The sequence below is a fragment of the Narcine bancroftii genome, chromosome 5, assembly GCF_036971445.1.
Source record: "Narcine bancroftii isolate sNarBan1 chromosome 5, sNarBan1.hap1, whole genome shotgun sequence".
NCBI classification, from domain to species: domain Eukaryota; kingdom Metazoa; phylum Chordata; class Chondrichthyes; order Torpediniformes; family Narcinidae; genus Narcine; species Narcine bancroftii.
The window spans coordinates 85,602,696-85,625,741 of NC_091473.1; the positions used below are offsets into that span (position 1 = coordinate 85,602,696).

At 37.7% G+C, this 23,046-nt stretch overlaps 2 protein-coding genes across 4 annotated transcripts in view; one reads left to right on the plus strand and one right to left on the minus strand.

Annotated features, from left to right (window-relative positions):
- The window catches only part of prg4b (proteoglycan 4b), a 32,281-nt gene extending 26,027 nt beyond the window's left edge, over positions 1 to 6,254 (plus strand). Inside the window, exons 11-12 of the mRNA XM_069938186.1 lie at positions 3,170 to 3,295; positions 5,825 to 6,254. Of these exons, the coding sequence (XP_069794287.1) occupies positions 3,170 to 3,295; positions 5,825 to 5,910 (212 nt within the window). The 3' untranslated portion in view covers positions 5,911 to 6,254. The remainder of the gene's footprint in view (positions 1 to 3,169; positions 3,296 to 5,824) is intronic.
- Positions 5,942 to 23,046, minus strand: part of tprb (translocated promoter region b, nuclear basket protein) — a 113,650-nt gene continuing 96,545 nt past the window's right edge. For 2 of the 3 annotated variants that reach the window (XM_069938182.1, XM_069938184.1), the window contains exons 41-51: positions 22,709 to 22,831; positions 20,980 to 21,052; positions 18,473 to 18,654; positions 16,371 to 16,442; positions 15,836 to 15,930; positions 15,200 to 15,306; positions 13,385 to 13,486; positions 12,658 to 12,817; positions 8,039 to 8,154; positions 6,872 to 6,970; positions 5,942 to 6,149 (exon numbers count right to left, since the gene is read on the minus strand). In XM_069938182.1, the coding sequence (XP_069794283.1) occupies positions 6,088 to 6,149; positions 6,872 to 6,970; positions 8,039 to 8,154; positions 12,658 to 12,817; positions 13,385 to 13,486; positions 15,200 to 15,306; positions 15,836 to 15,930; positions 16,371 to 16,442; positions 18,473 to 18,654; positions 20,980 to 21,052; positions 22,709 to 22,831 (1,191 nt within the window). In that variant the 3' untranslated portion in view covers positions 5,942 to 6,087. The remainder of the gene's footprint in view (positions 6,150 to 6,871; positions 6,971 to 8,038; positions 8,155 to 12,657; positions 12,818 to 13,384; positions 13,487 to 15,199; positions 15,307 to 15,835; positions 15,931 to 16,370; positions 16,443 to 18,472; positions 18,655 to 20,979; positions 21,053 to 22,708; positions 22,832 to 23,046) is intronic. The other variant, XM_069938183.1, reaches the window with a different exon arrangement.

Sequence of the window (23,046 nt, forward strand, 5' to 3'; positions counted from 1 at the left end):
GCAAGTATAACATTTAAGTTTTTGTTCTGAACTCATCCTAAAACGTGACATCTAGCATAACCACTTGAAAAATCTGATTTTGTACTTTTTAAACAATTTTGCAAAAACTACAAAACAATTATCGCCACTGCTACATCGTGATAATTTTGCAACTATTGAATAGTGATCCTACAGTTTAGGTCACTTGTTTCTTTTAAGATCTTTACATTTTTCCAGTTGCAGATATGCTAACGATTTAACTCATAGTTTTTTTTAATTAATTCTGGTTTTAATTTTTCTCAGGAGCAGGTCAAAAACTACGGGAAAAAAACCTATCTTGCTTGTTCATCAGGCAGCATTATATTCCAAAAACAGATACTACAAACTTTTTTTGGTAGAATGTGTAAATAATGCAATAGTTGAGAGAAACAAAGGTTTTTTAATATTTTAGTTTTGATTTTTCAAAGATTCATGCAAATCCAATAAACAGAATTTTACACGCTCTGCGTAATATGATTTACAGAGTCCTTACTTCCCCCTCCTCTCCCTATCCCTTAAATTATCCAAATGTCGAAATATAAAAATACAGAAATACAGACATACAAAAATCACCTAAATACCAACAAAGAAAATGATCGTCCTCGAGGCTAGAGGACTTCGAATATTAAATAAAAACAGGTAGGGGAAAAAACACATTATCTGAGCCGCATTCCTCATTTCATACTTTTAATCCTTTACCTGCTGGGATGGATTGTTTTTTTTCTCTCTTATTCGGGAGGGGGGGGCGGGGTGTAATTTATATCTGTGCACCTATGTGCCTCAGATACGGTTGCCACATTTCAACGAACGTGCTACATCACTTCTGTAAATTGTAGGTGATTTTCTCCAGGGGAATGCAACTCTGTATTTCCATATTCCATTGTACGATATTTAGCTGGGATACGGACTTCCATGTAACTGCTACACACTTCCTGGCTACTAATAGGGTGACCTTCACAAACTGAATTTGGTGTTTGGACAGTCTAAACTGTACTTCCCCAATGTCCCCCAGAAGGTACAACCCCACCTTGGTAATTTCTTTCAGAGTGCCCCCCAGGTCTTCCCAGAAAGATCTCACCCTTGTACACAGCCAGATGGAGATTCCAACCTCCATATCACACCTAAAACACATTTCTGAGATTTCTGGCTTTGAGTTGTGTAATTTTATTGGTGTGAGGTATAATTGATGCAAGAAATTATATTGCACCACCATGTGTCTGGCATTAACAATTCCCATCAGACTATGGCAACACACATCTTCCCACCATTTTTCATTAATTGTTATGCTCAAGTGTGACTCCCATCTTTCCCTTGACCGATGTAAGCTGGCTTCAGGCTTTAACAAGGGCTTATTTTTAAGAGAACAGCAATTAGAATCTTGCTGTAATGATAGTGCTATGAAAATTCCTGTAAATTGTTATACATCTAAATACAACATTAAAGTCTGAATATCGTTGAGTAGATCCTCTCATCCTAGATGGATGCATTTTAAGTAACATTATGAACATTGGTTAAAAGTCATTTTCACAAGACCTGAGCAAAATAGTGATCATGTAAGAAAATTTCTTCTATCATCAACATGTACAGAGAATTGCTGGAAGATTAAGAACTTCATAATTGCAAACTACTAAGGCAAATCAGCTGAGGTTCAGTTGGTATTATTCACATCCAAGACAGAAAGAAGTGGATTTGTCTGAGGCTGTGCTGAGGGCTGCCTTTCAGACAATGAAATTGGTCCTATTTTCTTGAATGAACCCAAAAATTCCCTTGGCACTATTTCAAATAACAAGCTATTACTTATATTTTGGACAATATTGAGTTTAACTCGACATCACTGCAAAACAACTTACCATCATTACAGTGATCTTATGGAAACTAGTACAAATTGGCCACTGTATGATCATTAGCCCCTTTCACACTTGCATCCCACTAAATTGGCCATTCAGTGTCCTGGGAAAGGAATGGGGGTTTGGCTTTTCACACTTAACCACTCCTAACTGGGACACTGAACGCTTTCACACTTGCAAGGAGCCATCCCCAGGGTTAGGACTGTTCTATCTTCTACCATGATGGATCAAACGATGGTGGACGTGCCCTTAATCCTGATCAATGTATTATGATCTTATATTTGAACAAAATTAATCATGCCTAATTTAACATAATTAAGCTTTATGTCCAACACAGTATGAGCCCTTCAGCCCCTGTTGTGCCGACCTATATAAACCTTTATAAAGGACCATGGGAAAGTGCTAGCAACAAATAGCAATAGCGGACAATTTTTAAACTGGGTGGGAAAGTTTGTAGCGCTTTAGCACACAATTTATATAGAGTTGGAAAGTTGGTAGTGCTATCGCATACAATTTAAACAATGTGGGAAAGTTGGTAGCACTATCACATACAATTTATAAAGACCATGGGGAAAAAGTGATGGTGGACCTGCCCTCCCAGAATTCCATGTGACAGAGAAAGGGCTGTATGCCTGGCTGCATGCATGGAGCATTCATTGAAGGATTTCTGAGAAGTCAGGTCCACCATTGCTTTTTTCCCCACGGTCTTTATAAATTGTGCACTATTGCACTACCAATTTTACCATGCTGTTTAAAAATTGTCCACTATTGCTATTTCCTCTCTCTCTCTCTCCTCCCCTCCCCCACCCACTGCGACTTTTTCGACAGCAAAGTTTATGCTTTCATTTTAATCTTTTCTTCCTTCCTTCACGTTCCTGCACTCATGCAAAAACTTGGGTAATTTCAATCCCACAATGCAATTACCCATTTCACATTTGCATGATTGCAATGCTGGCGTCTGCATACTCCAAGGATTGTACTAGGGGTCAAGGCTGTCAATCCCCAACATGAGATGAGATCATCTGACGCCAGTGTTGAGCTGATTTTGCTTTCACAGTAGGCACTTTAAAGACTGATTGTGGTTAATATTTTGGATCACTTCCAAGTGTGAAAGGGGCTTATGTTTCAAAGCACACACGTTATTGTAACAAACCCTGTGTTCCTTCCAGAGACACAATTGTGGTTTTCCAAAAACGGGCCCCTGAACTGGGATGAGCCAGATGAGCAGAGGAAAAAAGGAAAATGCATCAACTATTCTTGTGTCACAAATTGAAATATATTTACTTTCCACTACTTTCTTTCAGCTGAAATTTCTGTTGAAATGTCAATCAGAAAAAACTGGTATGGTTTACCTGTTAGAGTCACATCAGCTATTTCACTTCCAAATCCTAGAATTGCAGAAAAATATGAATATTATGTCCTTTCACATGGTAAGTTTCGTTCAATTTCCATTTATGTACTTGGTAATCAATGGGATTTTTTTTAAAAAGGGTGAAGAAATTGCAGATGGAATTAGAAAATTGCAATTGTTACTTCACTTTTTAAACAGGCTAGAAAGCAAATATAAAAGAGGTTTATTTCAAGTGATGGGAGTATTTAGACAAGATTAAGATGAACAACAATTGAGCAGATTTGCAAATGGCAAGTTATGTCTGATTAAGTTTGTTTTTTGAATCATCAAGTCAATAAATACAGGATTGCCTACTCATGCTGTCCTTTAATATTTCCAGAAAGGACTTCGTTTTCCCCCCCCCAAAAATGAGCAATGTTGAAAGTGAAGTGAATTTTCTAATTAGCAAGATGAAAGCAAGTACTGTGTCCCAGAATCAAGGCAGTTATTTAAGCATTTAAGGATTTAAGTAAATAAAAAAAATCAATGTGCAAAGATTACACGTGAGAATGGTGGAGTGGCAGAGCCAAATGGCCTACTTCTGTTCCTTTATACAGTGTAGCTACAAGGAGTTACATCTCTTCTGCACCCACCAGATTAAGGCCAACTGATGCACTAAGCACAACCCAACAATGGTTCCCCCTCAATCTTTTCATTGTCATTACTTTCTCATTTTAGCAGATTTGCTGGTTATAAGATCAATCTTCATAAGACTGAATTACTGCCATTGAAGGATGCACAGGAACTTTATTCTAAATATCCATTCAAAATAATGAACAATTCAAATACTTAGTCATTATTATAACTAAGAATTTTAAATATCTTTTTAAAGAAAACTGCACTTTTAACAGGATGGTCACCACTTTCATTGACTGATTGGTCATATTAATTTGGTTAAAATAAATATTCTACCAAATTGTTTATATCTCTTTCAATCACTGCCGATATTTATTCCCAAGTCCTTTTTGGTCAATTTCAAATCAATTATTATGTCAAATATATGGCAATATAAGAAACCTAGATTGAATAAAAGGTATATTCAAAACACTAGAAATAATGGGGGATTAGCCTTAATTTCCATTTTTACAACTGTGCTATAAACATAAGAAATATGTTATTTTTGTTACATTGTGAAGACAGATGAATATCCTAATTGGATTGAGATGGAGTTGAAGTTCCTCAGAAGTACCTCCCTATTGGCAGTATTGGGGTCATCTTTACCTATCTCTATTTAAAAATTGACAAAGAACTTAATAATAACATATAGATTGAAGATGTGGAATCAATTCAGACAATTTTCTTGGACTTGGAGAAGTTATAGCTACAAGTCCTACAATATCTAATTATTTATTTCAACCAGCTATTTTAGATGCCAGTTTTCAAGAATGAAATTTTTTTGATATTACCTGTAATAGTTTAAAACATCTTTTTATACAACTTTTTTTTCTTCTTCGACAATTGGGGACAATATTTAACCAATCAAATAGACATTATTTCAGTTACTATGAAATTCAACATTTTGTTTGCTTGAAGCTTTTAAGATTTCCTATCCTTCCTGACTCAAATTTATCAATGAACTATTCAAGTTACAATTTACTCATAAAGGCATGAATAGGAAAATGATCTGAATTTCCCTTTCTCAGAGGAAGAATGAACTTCAATTTTGGCCCCGATTTACGATTCATCATTCTGCGCTAGGCATAGTCTAATTCAATTCAAAGTGCTAAATCGTGAATATTTCTCCAAAGTCAAATTTGCTCTAATTTATTCTGATATTAGTTCACTTTGTGACAAATGTAAAATATTTGATACTTCTTTATTACATATATTTTGGACTCGCCCTAATTTGCAAAAATATTGAACCGGCATTTTTAGAACTTTTTCAACGATATTTAGGATCACATTAGATCTATGTCTGGTAATTGCACTTTGTTTTTTTTTTAAAAAGATATAAATATTATTTTATCCTCTAATCAGATAAGTTATAGCAGCCTCCACTATATTACCAAGAAGAGCAATTCTGTTAAAATGGAACGATGAGTTCCAACCTACATGTCATCAATGGTTATGTGATATTATGTCCTTTTTAAATTTGTGATAGTGCTACCAACTTTCCCACATTGTCACAAAAAAAATCAATATTTCATGATAAGACTTGGGCCCATTTATAGCTCACTTCCATAATTTGACTAATTAGGTGTGACTATGAACATCCTTGGCCATGCTTGTTTGGATCCCCTGAGGCTGCTTGTTTGGATTTAACACTACACACAATATGAATTTTAAGAGGATTTGTTTTTTTTCTTACTTATCTCATAATATTGTATGTATTACTATTTATTGGATTTAGCATAACGTAGTATTGCTACTGTACCATGTTATTATTTGTAAATCTGCAAAGGTTTCACTACAATTAATTTACTGCTTTTTGTTTGTTTTTCTGATAAAATAATTTTACAAAAGAAATTCCTCTCCAAAGCAGAACAATAGATGCGACACCTCAGTTCTATTTAAAACGAAATACTGCATGTACTTGATCTTTCCCTTATTTAACTTCTCTCCATTTTAGATAAATCCTACAAGATTGATCCAGTGAACCAGAAAGCTACTCATATGAAAAGAAGTGTAACAAAGGATTTGTATACATGCAATTAGTAAAAATTTGAAAGAAAAAAATCAACACAACTTAAAAAGGAAATCATTTTATTTTTCAATGGAAAAAGACTGCAATGGAACAAAACCCCATGAATGAAGTTCAAAAATTTGTTTTATTGTGGCAAGGACCCAAACCACTGACCAGGGATCAATACGCTTCACATGAGTGCATGCATTTCAACTATGATTTCCTCTGTTACTGTTAATGCCTCTTCTTCCTCCCATTGAAAGGTTCATACCTGTAAAGGGAAACATAATAACCTGAATTATAATGGAGAATGATTGTTTTATAAAATTGTCTCCTTGCTGACTTATCACAATACTGCACAATTAAAAACTGAAGCACAAGCATTTTTTAAAATGTGTGTATTTACTGGTAAACATAAAGCTCCTGAATCTGTACAGTAAGGTGGCAGAGTTCCAGGTTCAAAATTCACCTTTACATGCTGTTTGTAGTTTGTACCTTCTCCCAGTGACCCCATCTTTGTGACAAAAACTCAAAGGGCATATCAGAGAAAATGAATCGTTGAGTATGAGGGGAAATGCAATTCCATGGGTAGAATGCAATCCTATACTATAATATAGTCATCATTTGAATAGGTTAAACTGTTAGTTAACCTAGAAATGAGGCCATATTCTACCCAACAAATATTTTTACTAAATCTGCAAGCCCAACTGACCTAATTCTAGGTCTTCCCCACCACCCATCACACCCTTACCCCTTCACTCAAGGTAAAAATTCCTCTTGTCTGAATAAGGACTTGCAGTCGGTGACTTTCCAGTTCCAATTTTAAGTCTTTAAATCACTTCATCTCTCAAGCACCCATCTTTTCCCTTAGTAAGGAGTTTCTTTTCACCCCTCTGCAAACATCACAGAATCCTATCTCAAATTTGTTCAAAGGCTTCATCCAAAATCCTTTTCCTACTTGCTATTCATTTCTCCCTTGGAACGATATGTTACCTCTCCGGCTAAGGAACTGTCGCCCTCGAGCAGCAGTTCTTCCCATTTGTGGATAAAGTCGTACTCTTCTGAAAGGGGTAGGCTGTGTTATGGCAGCATCTACAAAAAAAAATTAAAAACACTGAAATGCACAAAAGTCAAAACACTCAGACACTAGTCATTTTGTGACCAACAATGAAGCTTTGAATCATTTTTTTAAAAATAAAATCCTTCCTAAGTAATCTTCAATGATCTGTCCTGCAATACACCAAAAATTGAGCAGAAAGTCCAATCCAAAAATGTAATCTGATGATTCCAATGTTGTATGGAAGGAGTGCAACATTATTGGAGGCAAGATCTCAAATATGTCAGGTCATTTTCTTTTTCTCAAGAAATATGAAAACCAAGAAACTAAAGACACTTATCCCAAGAAGAACTGGTGCCTGAGTAATTTAACCTTCAACAAACATCGCACGAAAAAATTTGATCCTATTGCTACGTGTGGGACCTCGGTGCTACCTCTCCAACATTTGTTTTTAATGAGAAAAAGCACATCCAAACTTAAAATTGATAGCATGAATAGGAGACATGATTGAGGTATTAAGGATTATCAAAGGGCTTGACAGGGTGAAATAAGAGTACATGTTCCCAATGATGGGAGAGATTAGGACTAGAGGGCATATTTTAAGAATACAGGGAAGGCCATTTAAGACAGAAATGAGGAGAATTTTTTTTACCCAGAGAGTTGTGGATCTGTGGAATGCATTATCACAGAGGGTGGGGGGGGGGGGGCAGATTCGCTGTATAGATTTGAGAGTTGGATAAGGCTCTTGTGGGCAGGGGAGTGAAGAGTTATGGGGATACGGCTGGGATTGGTTATTGAAAGAGAAAGATCAGCCATGATCCAATAAATGGTGGTGCTGGCTCAATGGGCCAATTGGCCAACTCCAGCATCTATTGTCTATTATTGTCTATAAAATGCACATCTCTCAAAAAAACAAGTTGTACAAATTTTACACATTTTCCATTACGCAAAACTATTAACACTGCCCTCTCTACTTTTTGTACAAGTCTCCTTGGTAATGCTCTTGACCAACACTTTTTCAGTACAGGACACCACATGAAATTTACCTATACAATTGAACAAGAACATGCAAAATTCCACCACAGCCCTTTCAAATTACATACCAGCTGAGCTAGAAGGAGGATCCTGGCTGGTGGATGGGATATCTGCTTCTTCAGATGGCTGTGCAGATTCTTCTTCCTGCTGTCCTTCAATTTCCAACATAACATCTGATCCAAGTCTGAGGTGAGAGGATTGGGGAAAGAAATGCATCTTCAGTTTATCTGCTGCAACTGCACAGGGTGAAGCCCTTCTTGTATGAACATTATGAAAAATTGTGAATTCAACATCAAACATAAATATCACACTCAAACAGAAAAAGTGACAAAATAAACGGCACACCAAAGTATTATTAGAGATAATTATAACTATTTTGCCCCTTTGGACAGATGATTGAGTTATTTCAATGATTTGGAAGAAAAAGGAAGAGCAAACCGGAGGTCATTGAATAATTCCCCCCTCCCTGTCAGCCAGAATAAATAAAATGTTTAAATATAAAACGGATATACACATAAATAAAACCAGGAATGTAGGCAAAATAAACACACCTTTGAAGGTGCAGCCAACACTTGCTTGGAAACATTTTCATCTCAAGATCCTGAACTGAACACTCAATCAGAAAGCGTGAAAACCAGATCTATGGCCCAACTTGCCCACGCTGACCAAAATGTCCCACTCTATTCATGTATCTGTCCAATTAGTTCCTATCTCAATCACCTCCTCTGGCAGCCCATTCCAGACACCCACCACCTCACCTTAAACCCATGTCCTCTGATTACTCTGAGCAAATTCTGCAATTCACCTGATTTTGTAACATCTATGAGATCACCCTTCTGCGCTCTGAGGAATAAACCCTTAGCCAGCTTAACCTCAGCCCATAGCTGAGCCGCCCCCATGTCCTGGCAGTATCCTCAAATCTGCACCTTCTCCAGCCTCATGACATCTTTCCCCCATCACAGTGAACAAAACTAAACACAATACTTCATACCTATGGCCCTGTTATTCTTAAATGGAATAAAACCATTGTTCAGCTATTATATTTTGACACTAGCTATGATCTGTAAGCCACACTTAATTTACATCATTTAAAATGTAAACTGCTGCACTGCAGTGATGAACATGACTTTGTTTTATTCAAATAACGAAAGTAATATTGGGACACAGTTTCTTAAGATAAAAATATTTAACTTGAGATGTACAGAAAGAGAAGAAGGAATATTTTTGGAGATCAAGGTAATGGAGATAAGATATTGGTCTTGTCTTTTGATTATGTAAGAACTATGTGTAAAATCTTGTTACATTCAAGGCATGATAAACAGCCAAGGTGTGGAAAATCATTCGGTTTGATCTATAAAGTATCTTCTACAGCAGTGGTTCTCAACCTTTTTCTTTCCACTCATATCTCTTCTCTCTTTGGCTTGGCTTCGCGGACGAAGATTTATGGAGGGGTAAATGTCCACGTCAGCTGCAGGCTCGTTTGTGGCTGACAAGTCTGATGCGGGACAGGCAGACATGGTTGCAGCGGTTGCAGGGGAAAATTGGTTGGTTGGGGTTGGGTGTTTGGTTTTTCCTCCTTTGTCTTTTGTCAGTGAGGTGGGCTCTGCGGTCTTCTTCAAAGGAAGTTGCTGCCCGCCGAACTGTGAGGCGCCAAGATGCACGGTTTGAGGCGATATCAGCCCACTGGCGGTGGTCAATGTGGCAGGCACCAAGAGATTTCTTTAGGCAGTCCTTGTACCTCTTCTTTGGTGCACCTCTGACACGATGGCCAGTGGAGAGCTCGCCATATAACACGATCTTGTGGAGGCGATGTCCTCCATTCTGGAGACGTGACCTACCCAGCGCAGTTGGATCTTCAACAGCGTGGATTTTGTACTTTAAATGGATGGGGGGGGGTATGGAGGGTGGGATGGGAGGAGAGAGGGTGGGGGGGGAGAAAATGGCACTGTATATATTTGAAAAGGAAAATGTATGTATCATGGTCAATGTGGTTTATGGTGTGAAAAATAAAAATTTTTTTTAAAAAACAGCATGGATTCGATGTTGTTGGCCTCTGCCATCTCGAGTACTTCGATGTTAGGGATGAAGTCGCTCCAATGAATGTTGAGGATGGAGCGGAGACAACGCTGGTGGAAGCGTTCTAGGAGCCATAGGTGATGCCGGTAGAGGATCCATGATTCGGAGCCAAACAGGAGTGTGGGTATGACAACGGCTCTGTATACGCTTATCTTTGTGCAGTTTTTCAATTGGTTGTTTTTCCAGAGTCTGTTGTCTATCTCGTTGTCGATCCTTGCATCCGATGAAATGGTGCAGCCAAGATAGGTAAACTGGTTGACCGTTTTGAGTTTTGTGTGCCCGATGGAGATGTGGGGGGGCTGGTAGTCATGGTGGGGAGCTGGCTGATGGAGGACCTCAGTTTTCTTCAGGCTGACTTCCAGGCCAAACATTTTGGCAGTTTCCACAAAACAGGACGTCAAGTGCTGAAGAGCTGGCTCTGAATGGGCAACTATATACCACTTTAACTATTCCCTATGCCATAGGTGCTCGGTGATTAGTCATGGATTGCTTAAGGTGGTATGTAGGTGGAAAGAAAAAGTTTGAAAACCACTGTTTTAATCGTACCTATTTGACTCGTTATGTGCACGGTTTCATAACTCCAAAGGAAATGGACCAATGACAATTTTTTTCAAGCAAAATATTTCAATAACAATTGGGTCTAGAGCAGTGATTCTCAACCTTCCCATTCACATACCACCTTAAGCAATCCTTTACTAATAATCACAGAGCACCGATGGCATAGGGATTACTTAAAATGGTATGAGTGGAAAGAAAAAGGTTGAGAACCACTGTTCTACAGGATAGCAAAAACAGAAATTCCAACAAAATGGTTAGCTGGAAGAATTTTTAGTCTTGGGCAATAAATTTTGCAGGTTTTTAAAAAAAATAGTCTTCAGCATTTTCCTCTCCAAGTAATATGGATAACATGGTTATCAGTATACAAAGCTGCAACATGTCTGAACAAAGGAGACTTCATTCATTTGGCATCATTTTTTTTAAATATGTGGATTTAATATTCCACAAGATCCCACAGTACACTGTATTTCATAGTCATACAGCAAGTAAACAAGCCATTTGGCTCAGCACAGCCACATTGACCAGTAGGGACACTCCATATTAATCCCATATTCCAGTACTTGCCCCATGGCCTTCTTTCCCAAGGCAATTCAAGTGGTCATTTGGACACCTCTAAGCTGTAAGTGACTCTGCTCCCATCACACTTGCTGGGTGAAAAAGATGCCCTCTAATTTTCTTTTAACCCTATCCCTGAATTTATGTTCTCAGTTTTATCTATGTCAGATTTGAGGGAAAGTTTCCTGCAGCCTACCCGATTTGTACCACTCAAAATTTTACATCCTTCAACTATGTTCCTCTTAAATTTTCTTCACTCCAGGGATAACATGCCAAGCCCCTCCAGTCTCTCCTCAAGCCTCATGCAATATCCTGGCTATCCTCCTCTGCAACCTCTCCAACTTCCCTATTGATTATCAGAACTATACATAGTACTCCAGCTGAGGAATGACCAATTCTTTATAAAGTTGGAGCAGAGTCTCCCTCCTCTTGTATTTAACACCTTTACTAATAAAGTCCACATACCTTCTCAACAACATTATCTGCGCTGCCACTCGGAAAAATCTTTGAACACGCAACAAGGTCACCTGTTCTTTGACACTTTTAAGGAGCTTACTATTTCTTGATGCATGCCCTCACCTCATTAGGATTCTCAAAATGCATATGCACACAATTTGCAGGGTTAAACTCAATCTGTTATTATTCTCAGCCAATTTCACCAACGTATTAATATCAACCTGTAGTTGAAGAATACTTGCCACGCTAATTTGTGTGTCAGCTACGAACTTCGGGATTATGATTTATATCCACAGTGAGAGTCCCAACACTGAGCCCTGAAAGGGCTCGTCACAAGCATCTAAATCTTAAATTCCCTCCACAATCACCCTCTATCTCTGATTACCAGAGCAATTTTGGATACAATTTAGAATCTTGCCCTAGATTCCATGGGTACCAACCTGGACAAGCTTCCCATGTGGGACCTTATCAAAGGCCTTCCAGAAGATCACATAAACCATATCACTACAGTAGACTCATCAAAACCCTTTGTAATCTCTTAAAAAAAATTCTATCAGATTCTGTCCTCTCTCATTAGTCCATGCCAAGTAGTCATTAATCTGATACTTTTTAAAATTATCTTCCCTACCACTGTTAGGCTCACAGATCTCAAAGACCCAGCAATCTTTTTCCTTGCCTCGCAGTCTTGGATATGACTTCGCCGGCTCAAGGGATTTATCTACCCTTGATGCCACTGAGGCCTTAAGTCCTTTTTTGTTAATAATGATTTATCTAGAATTTCACTCTCTCTTTTGCTGAATCCTCCAATAGTCAGCTTTCTTTGTGAATACCAATGAAAAGTATTCATTTAGAATCCTTGATGCACAGTTCATATATAGAATCTAATCAACATTCTAAGGCAAATTAAATTGCTACAAATAATTTTAGTGCAAGAATTCATTTCCAGAGAACTGTGAGAAAATGTAATTAGTTGTAAAAGTCAAAGATTTAAATGGTTCTTTAAAAGAATTAAGTGCCCAGAGAACAGCATCAGTTTTCTTACCCTTCTTGGTCTGCTCCTTCGATGAACACTTCATCACCATCATCACCACCTCCAGGTTCAACAGTGCTAGATAAATTGCTCGTGGATGTTGCAACCATCGGCACAGACTGAGAAGCATGCTCTGTTATATCAGTTTGTGGTCCCTCGTTGAAAACAGTCACTGAAAAAAAAAGTAGTCAACTATCTGTGAGGGGCTGGAACATTTTAAAAAAACACAAGGTGGCAACAAACATAGAACATCAGCCTTCTTGTTTGGAGAAGGATGAAAAATCATTGGAACCTGTTCGGAGGAAAGGTTTATCTAACTTCAACCTTGAGAGGAAAATTCTCCACTCCAATTATAGGCTTCAGTGCCAAGGTCACACAAAGTCAGAGGAAAAAGTGAATAACCTGTGTCAATCATTTGTTGGGAGTAAAATCTGGCCACTGTGCTTCTCAATGCTGCCACCAGGGAAAGCACGTTGCACAGAAACAGGAGTCCCAAAGATCTAACATTATTCACAGGTAGGGAAAGTTAGAAGGCTAAATAAGGCAAATTTGAAGATGGCAATTTAGGTCTCAGAAATTCTGCTGCAAAAAGCAAAAGCTCAAATTTGTGCAATATTGCCAAAAGTACCAAAGAGAAATTGATAATATTAAGTTCCAGCATAAAAGCTCCTGCAGATTATTATCACTATTTCCAGTGTATTTCCTCTTACCCACTAGAATAGGCTCAACAAATCAGTACCTGGTGCATGAACTTGCAATGGCGTAGTTGGAACACTGCGACCTCCAGATTCATCCTCGTGAACAGCAGCAAGGTAAATAGGAGTCTCATACATTCCTAGCCCTACAATTATAACAAAAGTACTTATTAGTGCAAAGGAGTTTTTAAAGAAATAACAAGAATAAGCAAATAACATCAGAGATCTAGTCGAGCAATCAGAAGTAAATGATTTCAATTATTTCTTGTTGGTAGTGTTGTGGACAGAAAGGAAGATTATCCAAGATAAATCAAGATTGTTCAGATGAGAAGTTTAAACCCAGCAAGTCTGTATAAATGCATTTTGGCAAGTCAAATATGGGGAGAAAATGTACATGAAATGGTAGTGTGTGAAAGAACTAGGGTTAGAAAAGGGATGAGAAGTTTCTTCAGCCAGAGACTGGTGAATATGTAGAATTTGTGGCCATAGATGGCTGCAGAGGCCAAGTCATTGGATTTGCAGTGCCCTCCAAATGTATAGGACAAAGACATGTTTTTTTCTTTATTTCCCCCTGTGCGCCACCATTTTAAATTTGCAATCAAACAATTCACATGAAATTAAAGTGCACATTAGACAGGATTTGAAGCAGGCTCAATGGGCTGAATGGCATAATTTTGTTCCAATGTCATGGCCCAAATAACATTGATCAACCCTGAGGTTCAAGTCCATATTTACCTGAAAGATTCCACAAAGGTAGATAGGGTAGTGAAAAAGGCAACTGGTATATTTGCTTTCAAAGATCAAGGTAATAGTAAGAGGAGGGTGCATTTAAGGGATTTCGGGGCAAAGTGTTTTTTTACACAGAGAGCAACTGATATTTGGATATCTAATCTTAGTCCAGGTAAATATGGGTAAACATGTTGACTTGGATGTGGTAGACCAAAGATCTTATTTCTGTGCTGTTTGACAATGTGGCCACTGAATTATTTACCTCTTTTTAACACAACAATATTTCAGAATACCACCTTTCTTTTTATAAAAACTCTTACAGTATTTGAATTTGAATAAATAGCTTACTTCCTCTTATTCATGTGAAGATGAGTTATCTCGAGCAGTTAAACTCTAAATATCACTACTACAAAAGAATCATGCAAGTTACCATGGATTCCGAGAGTAACTAATTCTCAGGGTAAATTTTGTGATATAAAATGTTGAGGTACACTCAGCAAAACAGTGAAAAAAACTTTTCCTAATCTTCAATGTTCCTTTCCATAATGAGAAACCAAGGTTCTAGAAGCAAGCATTTGACATACTAGAAGTATTATTCTATAAAGAAAGGACATAATTGTTCCTAATGAACTGAATAAAGTGGACTTAGCTCACCAACAAAGAAATGCTGCTCTAATTCCACCCACACTCTCTTACATTGTCAAATATAGAAGGCCTTCCACACCTAATTCAAGCACTATGTTCTGGTTTACAACTGGACATTCAAAGGCTATTAAATTTTACTAAAATAGAATTAAAGTCAACAAAAATGCAGTAAATGAAAAATAATGCAGTGAAGCAAATTTATAAGCCTTTTCCTCACTGTGTCCTAAATCAACTGGATTTCTAATCCTTCAATTAATGGTGAGGGCATCCCAGCAGGACAGCAAAGCCACCACCAACCAACCTTCTTTTGTTAATGCCAACTTCACTTTGGCCAATAGGGCCAACTTCACTTTGTCCAGCCAATTTAAATTCACTTCAGAATTGTCAACATGATTCTATCCACTGATAGAATTTTTTTTTTTAAAACTCAGCATAATATTCCTTGCGTAATGCCATATGTTAAAGATTTTTTAAAAAAATATTACCTCCTTGTGATGCCAATTGTCCAAGATCAGACTGACTTGAACTAGTTTGATTCATATCTTCAGGTGGTCCAAACCTAAAGCGAGGAACTCCTGTAACCTGGGGAGAACTAACCAAAGTTTCTGACATGAATTTTTAAATTCAGAATTTCCAAAAAAGTAAATCCACCACACAAGTTTAAAACACCTAGTGAGGCGTTAGTTTTGAATAGCCAATCATACTCAGGTTTGTTACACAATGCCTAGCTCAGTGAGAAGGGTTCTACTATGAGGTTATCTCTGACATTGATACAACAGTGTGTGAACACAATTTAGAGTATATGATTTCAATGAAAAGAAAGACCAATTAGCACCAAGCAATGGCAGCATGAAGCAAGAAACTGTCAGAACAAGTCAATTTCCCTTACATTTACTTGAAGTTTGCAAACATTCAACATTCAAGCTAATTTTTGTTGACTCTGACAACTTCACAATATATTGGATAACCAACTAGAACAAAAAGTCAGTTATCAAATCTACACCACCCACATATGTTACTGTCTAAAAACATGCCACCCTACCACCACCCTCACATCTACTCAAGACATTTTTGGGGAAAAGTTTTACTTTGGACAAAGAATAATAACGGAGAAATCTTACTGAATAGCTTCTGCAAATCCATCTGATCGGTGGGGCACAACAAGTGTCGGTGTACTGGGCACCATTCTGTCATCTTCATCAAAAAAATGCTGCTGCTGACAAGATAAAACGTCAAAGGAAAGCATGGGACATATGGAAAACAAAAGCCAAAATGGTACCAACACCACTTCATCTGATAAGGAACCTCGCATTCTTCATGGAAATGAAAAACTCAAAATTAATACTGAACGCACTCATGCACACCAACATTTTATTACACGTTGGGCAGATGAGGCATTAACAAAAGGCCTCATAAATTGATGCTAACACAAACAGATTTGGTGTTACAATTGTCAATTCTGTGTTCTGAACAAGAGCACCAGAAAAAGGCCAACTCATCATCAATTCATGTGCTTGTTATCCCTTAAAGTGAAATTTATTATTAAATGGTCAACAAGAGGCCATAAATGAAAGTTGTAAGCAATGTGGCGGAAAATAACCTCAACATGGCAATACATTCATTTCCACAAAATGGATCAAGAATTAGATTACTTACCACTCCTCCAATACCTGGAGTAAGCTGGATGCCTCCACGACTTGATGAAGGCCGCCTAGCTGGTGGGAATCTCTGAATAATGGAAAGGATAATTATTCCAACAAATATGATAAACTACATTAATCAAAAAATAATTATTAAAACAGAGAGGCGTATACCATAGAACACTACAACACAGAAACAGGCCATTTGGCCTTTCTCTCATTTGTGCCACACTATTTATTGTTTTGCTTCATCCACTGACCTGCAGCTGAACCATATCCCTTCCCTCCCATGTTCCTGTCAAAATTTTTCTTAAATGTTAAAATCGAGCTTGCATTCACTTCAGTTGGCAGTTTGTTCCACATTCGCATCATTCTAGGTGTGAAAATTTTTCCCCTTAGGTTCCTTACCCTTTCCTCTTTCACCCTTAACCCATGTCCTCTGGTTTGTATCTCACCTAACTTTAATGGAAAAAGCCTGCTTGCATTTACTCTATCTATATCCATCACAATTTTGAAAACCTCTATCAAATCTCCCATCATTCTTTGGGACTCGAGGGAATAAAGTTCTAACCGGTTTAACATTTCCCTCTAACCAAAAATTAATACCCATAACTCTGGATAATAAGATCCTGGACACCTGGTGCTGGAAGGGATCAGGTATAATGAGGATTGTTATGTCATTCGAACTGCTGTGGAATAAATATGATTTCCCTCATAAAACTTTCTTCTGCTTTCTTCAGCTAAGATCTTTAAGGGATAATTTGGGACCGTCTATGTCCCAGCCAGTGTGTAGTGACATGGAGATTCTAATTAGAAAGGGGAATATGCACGTTTATCTCTACAATGAATCTCCTATTCCAAAGTGAGGGCCCACACCACAAAATTACACAAATCTAAATCAGAAATTTTGGAAATGTGCTTTAGGTGTGGTGGAACCTTTATTCATTCAACTTGGCTATGTACAAAGGTGAGATCCTTCTGGGAAGATCTGGGGGGGACAATTTGAAAAAAATTACACAGGATTCGGAATTGTACCTTCTGGGAAACATTATGGTTATGAGTTTTAAACTGTCCAGATACCAAATTCAGTTTGCAAAAGTCAATAGCAGTCACGTGGAGCTCCAACTCCCAACTAAATATTACATGACAGAATATGGAAATGCAGTTGTATTCCCCTGGAGAAAATTATGTACAATTTGAGGAAGAAATATGGACATTCGTTAGGGTATGGCAGCACACTGGTGCACAGATGTAATTTTAGATAAAGTGATTTCAACAACCGTGCCATATAACCATTAATGCTTGGGATCAGTGAAGTGGGTTGTGGCGCAGGCAATGAGCTCTTTTATTCCTTATCCTTTTATTTTAGGTTTCTTTGAGTTTTTAAGTTCCCTTGAAGGTTAATGATATTTTGTTCTTTGTATTTGCTTAATTTATATAATCTTTTCATTTTTGTATTAGGGCATGGGAGGGAGGGGAGAGGGGTGGGGGAAAAATAATAGACTCTGTATGATATACACTACTGCTTGGAAAAAATGCATTGTTTATTTGGATTTGAGTCTTTGAAAAATCAAAAATATTCAAAAAGAAATTTCTGTGTAACCCAATTCTTCAAAGTCCTAGCAACATCCTAATAAATCTCCAATCTTTCAATTTTATACCAAAACTGCACACAATACTCCAAATTTAGCCTCACCGATATCTTGTACATCATTCAAGACTTCTGAAATAGGCCACATTTTGGAAGACATCCATTTAAATAACAATTCTTATATGAAGAGATTCGCAAGCACAACCTCAATTTTAATATGCACAATTCTAGCAGCAAATATTAAGCTGCGTAATAATCGTCACCCATCAAAATTGTACAAATAACAATGTTTTGGTGACCAGATAATTGCAAATGGTTTTACATCAGAGATTACCAGTATGGCTATCTATAGTGGTGCTACTTTATTAACAGGTGAATGTGTTTATAATCTATGCAACTTTAAACAAAGTGCTATGATTGATTTGAGTCTGTACACAATTTTATGAAAATAACCAAACTAATGGTCCATAAAGATTGTGGTAGACATCAAAATATACAAGAAAAAAGGATATTTGCCAACTTTGTACCTGTGCAGGTGGTCCCAGTTCTTGTGCTGGAGGTTGAATGGTTAGTCTTGGGGGAAGAGGATGTGGTGGTCGTCTTGGTGAACGTAAAGGTCGTGGAGCTTGTCTTTCAGCAACTGTCTGTTGCTCCCTTGCAGCTTCTGGAGTGTAGGATTCTGTGGTGGTGACACTACCTTCACCTCCAGCTGTCAATAAAATTGAAAAATATTTTTTTAAATGTAGACATACAGGTCAGTCACAGGCCCTTTCGACCCATGAGCCCGTGACACCCAATTACTCTTCAACCCCTCGGTTTAGTTTTTGAAGGGTGGGAGGAAACTAGATCCCCCAGGGAAAAACCATGAGGAGAACGTACAAACTCCTTCTTGACAGCCCGGGATTCAAACCCAGGTCCCAGTAGTTGGCACTGTAACAGTATTGCATTATCCGCTATGCTAAACGTGCCGCCCCTGGAAGGCTTGGCCCATTTTAACTTGTGTACCATAATATTTATCCTTGATTAAATTTTAAACCTGATGCATTATTTTATGAATAATATTAGAAGCTACACACATTCTTTATTCCCTAAAACTATATGACACAAAATAATGACGTGACATTGCGCAATATGCTAAATCTACATGGTCCAATATCATCCTAAAGCATTGCGAAGGACATAATTTAAATTGTACAAGGACAAATGATGCCCCAAACATGGTCCCATATTCCCCTTTGGAGTATCTACAATTCCAGGAATGCAAGTGTATGAAAAACAATTGTCAGCACTTGGACTGTATTTGTTGGAGTACAGAAGGATTCGGGCAGTGGGGGAAGGGGGACCTCAGAGACATTTCGAATGGCGAAAGGCCTGGACAGAGTAGATGTGGCAAGAATGTTTCCCATGGTAGGGGAGTCTAGGACAAGGGGGCACAATTTCAGGATAAAAGGGCATCAATTTAAAACAGTTGCAGTGGGTCGTGGAAGTGAGGTCTTTGGGTGCATTTAAAGCAGAGATCGATAGCAGAAGGCCAGGAAGTAGGGCTGAGTGGAAGGATGGATCAGTTCACGATAGAATGGCAGAGCAGAATTGATGATCCGATGGGCATACTTCTGTTACAATATCTTGTGATCTTAAAAATAAATGCTGGAATTTCTGAATAAGTCATTCAATCATGCAAACTTGTACACAGTGGCTAAAGTCAGGGGGGCTTGGGCTAGTCAAAGATATTTTTCAGCATTTTCAGTGGCAGGACTTTGAACCTCACCGTACGATTTCACATGTTTGCAAAGGTTTGGTGATCCTCTTTAACTAGGGTATAACTAACTAGCTTTTTTTTGTGTAGACTTAACTGGTAATGAGCAATGCCATGAAACCCTGGCCTTTAGCAGTAAAAGTTTATGCTTTATCTGGACCTCTATTGTTGGATACGTTAAGAAACCAAGAGATTAATAAATGAGTTAATATATTTGTAAAAGAAAGAAGATTTTCAAAAAGAAAATCACAAGATGTCACTAAAATTATTCTGTGAAATACCTAAATTCCAATACATTTTATTATAACCATAACAGCACAGAAACAGGTCATTGACACGCACCCGGCCCATAACCTTCCACACCTGTCGTCCATATGCCTATCCAACTTTTCCTTAAATATTAAAATCAAACCTGCATCTACCACTTTGGCCAGAAGCTCACTCCACATTCCCACCACCCTCTTGAGTGAAGAGATTCCCCCTCACGTTTTCCCTAAACTTTTCCCCCTTCAATGTCCCCTTGTTTGAATCTCCCCCACTCTCAATGGAAAAAGCCTGCCCACACTGATCTGTCCCTCCTCTTAATTTTAAATATCAAATCACCCCTCAATCTTCTATGTTCCAGGGAATAAAGTCCCAGCCTAGTCATCTTTTCCCTGCAACACAACCCCTGAAACACAGGCAACGTTCTTGTAAGTCTCCTCTGCACTCTCTCTATTCTGTTTATATCCTTCCGATAATTAGGTGACCAAAACGCCACACAATAGTCCAAATTTGGCCTCACCAATGCCTTATACAACTTCCACATGACATCCCAACTCCTATATTCAATATTCTGATTTATGAAGGCCAATATACCAAATACTTTCTTCACTACCCGATCTACATGTGACTCCTCTTTCAAGGAATTATGTATCAGAATTTCTAAATCCCTTTGTTCTACTGCTCTCCTCAATTGTCGACCATTTAATGTCCATTTGCTGACTAATCCTACCAAAATGTAGCACCTCACATTTATCAGTATTAAACTCCATCTGCCATCTTTCAGCCCAGTCTTCTAACTGTCCTATATCCCACTGCAAGCTTTGATAACCTTCATTGTTCACAACACCACCAATCTTCGTATCTTCTGCATACTTACTAATCCAATTTACCACCCTATCATCTAGATCACTGATAATATATATATATATATATATATATGACAAACAACAATGGACCCAGTACCAATCCTAGAGCTCTCTAAATTTTATTACATGCAACTTATATAAAACTTACAATTATCTTCTGAAATTTGAGCACTTTCCCTTGTTGTTTGCTCATCTGCACTAGGATCAGTTCCTTCGGCAACCTGAGGGAAAAAAATTACTTTATTAGACTATTAAAAGGAACATTTTTAAGTTGATGCTGTCCTTGAATATTTTTTTCTCTAAAGGTATATTTTCCATTTCCTGTTGTACTCAGTGGAAGGCTGACTTATCAGGATAGCACGCAAAACAAAGTTTTTCATTGCATCTCAGGAAACAATAACCAATTTAAAATTCAATTCAAAAGTCAACTTCAGCAACATGAAATCATCAAACATTATCTAAAAAGTACTTTTTAAAAAAAATCAACTAAGGAACAAAGTTAAATTCCCAGATCACAGTCAATTAGAAAGTACTTGAAAAATGCAAGAGGGCTGGTTGAAAGTGAACACATTGTCAAACAAAACATTACTATAAATTCTACTCAAGGAAACCTTGCATTTTTTTTCTGGATTTCATTTTTTTTTTTCAAAATCTAGATTATTCAATTAAGACATACTTCATGGTCTTCCCCATTTGCTCAACTTGAAGATGCAAAATGTAAGTTGCCTACCATCACATCACTGATCGTTGCACAAGCACTATGCCAATAGGAGAAATTTAGCCGGAACAAGACAAAGGATCTTACTGAAGCCTATAAAATAATGAAGGGCTTCGATAAGATGAATAATAGCTTCTATAAGGTGAGGAGGTGGTATTTAGAACAGATGTGAGGGGACTGTTCTTCACTCAGAGGATGGTGTTCCAAAGAATGAGTCACCAGATAACTTGACAGAGCCAGGTTTCCTTTGAAAACCACTTGGATGACTACATGGATGGCAGAGGTTTGGACGGTACAGAACTAAAAGGGCAAGGCGGTCGAATGCGAGGGCACATTGTTCAGTATGGACAAAATGGCCCTCCTCCCATGAGCATGACAATTTGCTCATAGATCATGAGTCAACAGCTCCAAATTATTGGCTCCCCATGCCAAGCTCCCTCAGCCTAAGAGGTTAAAAGACCAATTTCACCTCAATTCTAAATATTCCAACATGGCCACCCCACAAGAATAGTTACTACTTTAAGCTCCTGATAAGAAAATCAGGGACCATCTTGTCTCTTTAATATTTAGATGCACAGTAATTATTCAGATGGAACCATCGATTGCTGTGAAAAATCAAACACATGGCCAATATGAAAACACATGGTATGCCAGAATTCAATTATAAGTTTTGTAGGGTTATCCATCACAGTTAACGTATCATTTGTATTTCTGTGTTAAGATTAAGAATAGAATGCAAAGTTTTTTTTAAAAAAAAGGCTGTCAGAGATTAATGTGAAGATAAATAGAAAGAAGTATTCAAGGCAAATGGAACTATGTTATTTCAAAGAAGTGTAATTCAAAGTAATATTTCAATTTGATGAAGTCTTGGGCACATCATACACGTAGTAAGGCATTCAGGAAAGAAGCAATACTTTAGGCAAAGCTCACTTATTTGAATCAAAATCTTTTAATAGTGACAAGTTGCACAAATTTGCAGCTTCCCTAATTTCAACTTGACCCAAATAGCCTCTTAAAATTATCCATGTATTAAATAAAGACAAAGAGGGAATAGGCAGTTAGGAAATGATGTTGAACATATCCTTCCCTGAAAATTTTTGATCATGACATGTGAGCTAGTTTCACCCTTGGATATGCAACTGTTAAAAACCTTTTATACCTCAACATTGCCGTCATAATTATCTTCTCCTTCACGACTACCCTCATTACTTTCTTCACCATCTCCATCCTCAATTCCAGTATCATCATCGTCCTCTTCCTCCTCGTCTTCTTCATATTCCTCCTAAAATGATTAACAACAGTTGAGAGAATCAAGTTCTTCAGCTCTCATTTCCAATTTCCAAGTATAATCCTTTCAATTATTAGCTTGCTTCCACCATACAGAACTTGTAGTCAGCCTTGCTGCAAGAGAAACCTCCAAATATTTCCCATAAGAACCAACTGAAGCTTGGCTTCTAACTCTTAACTGTGGCAGAAAGTTTATCCAAATATATACAA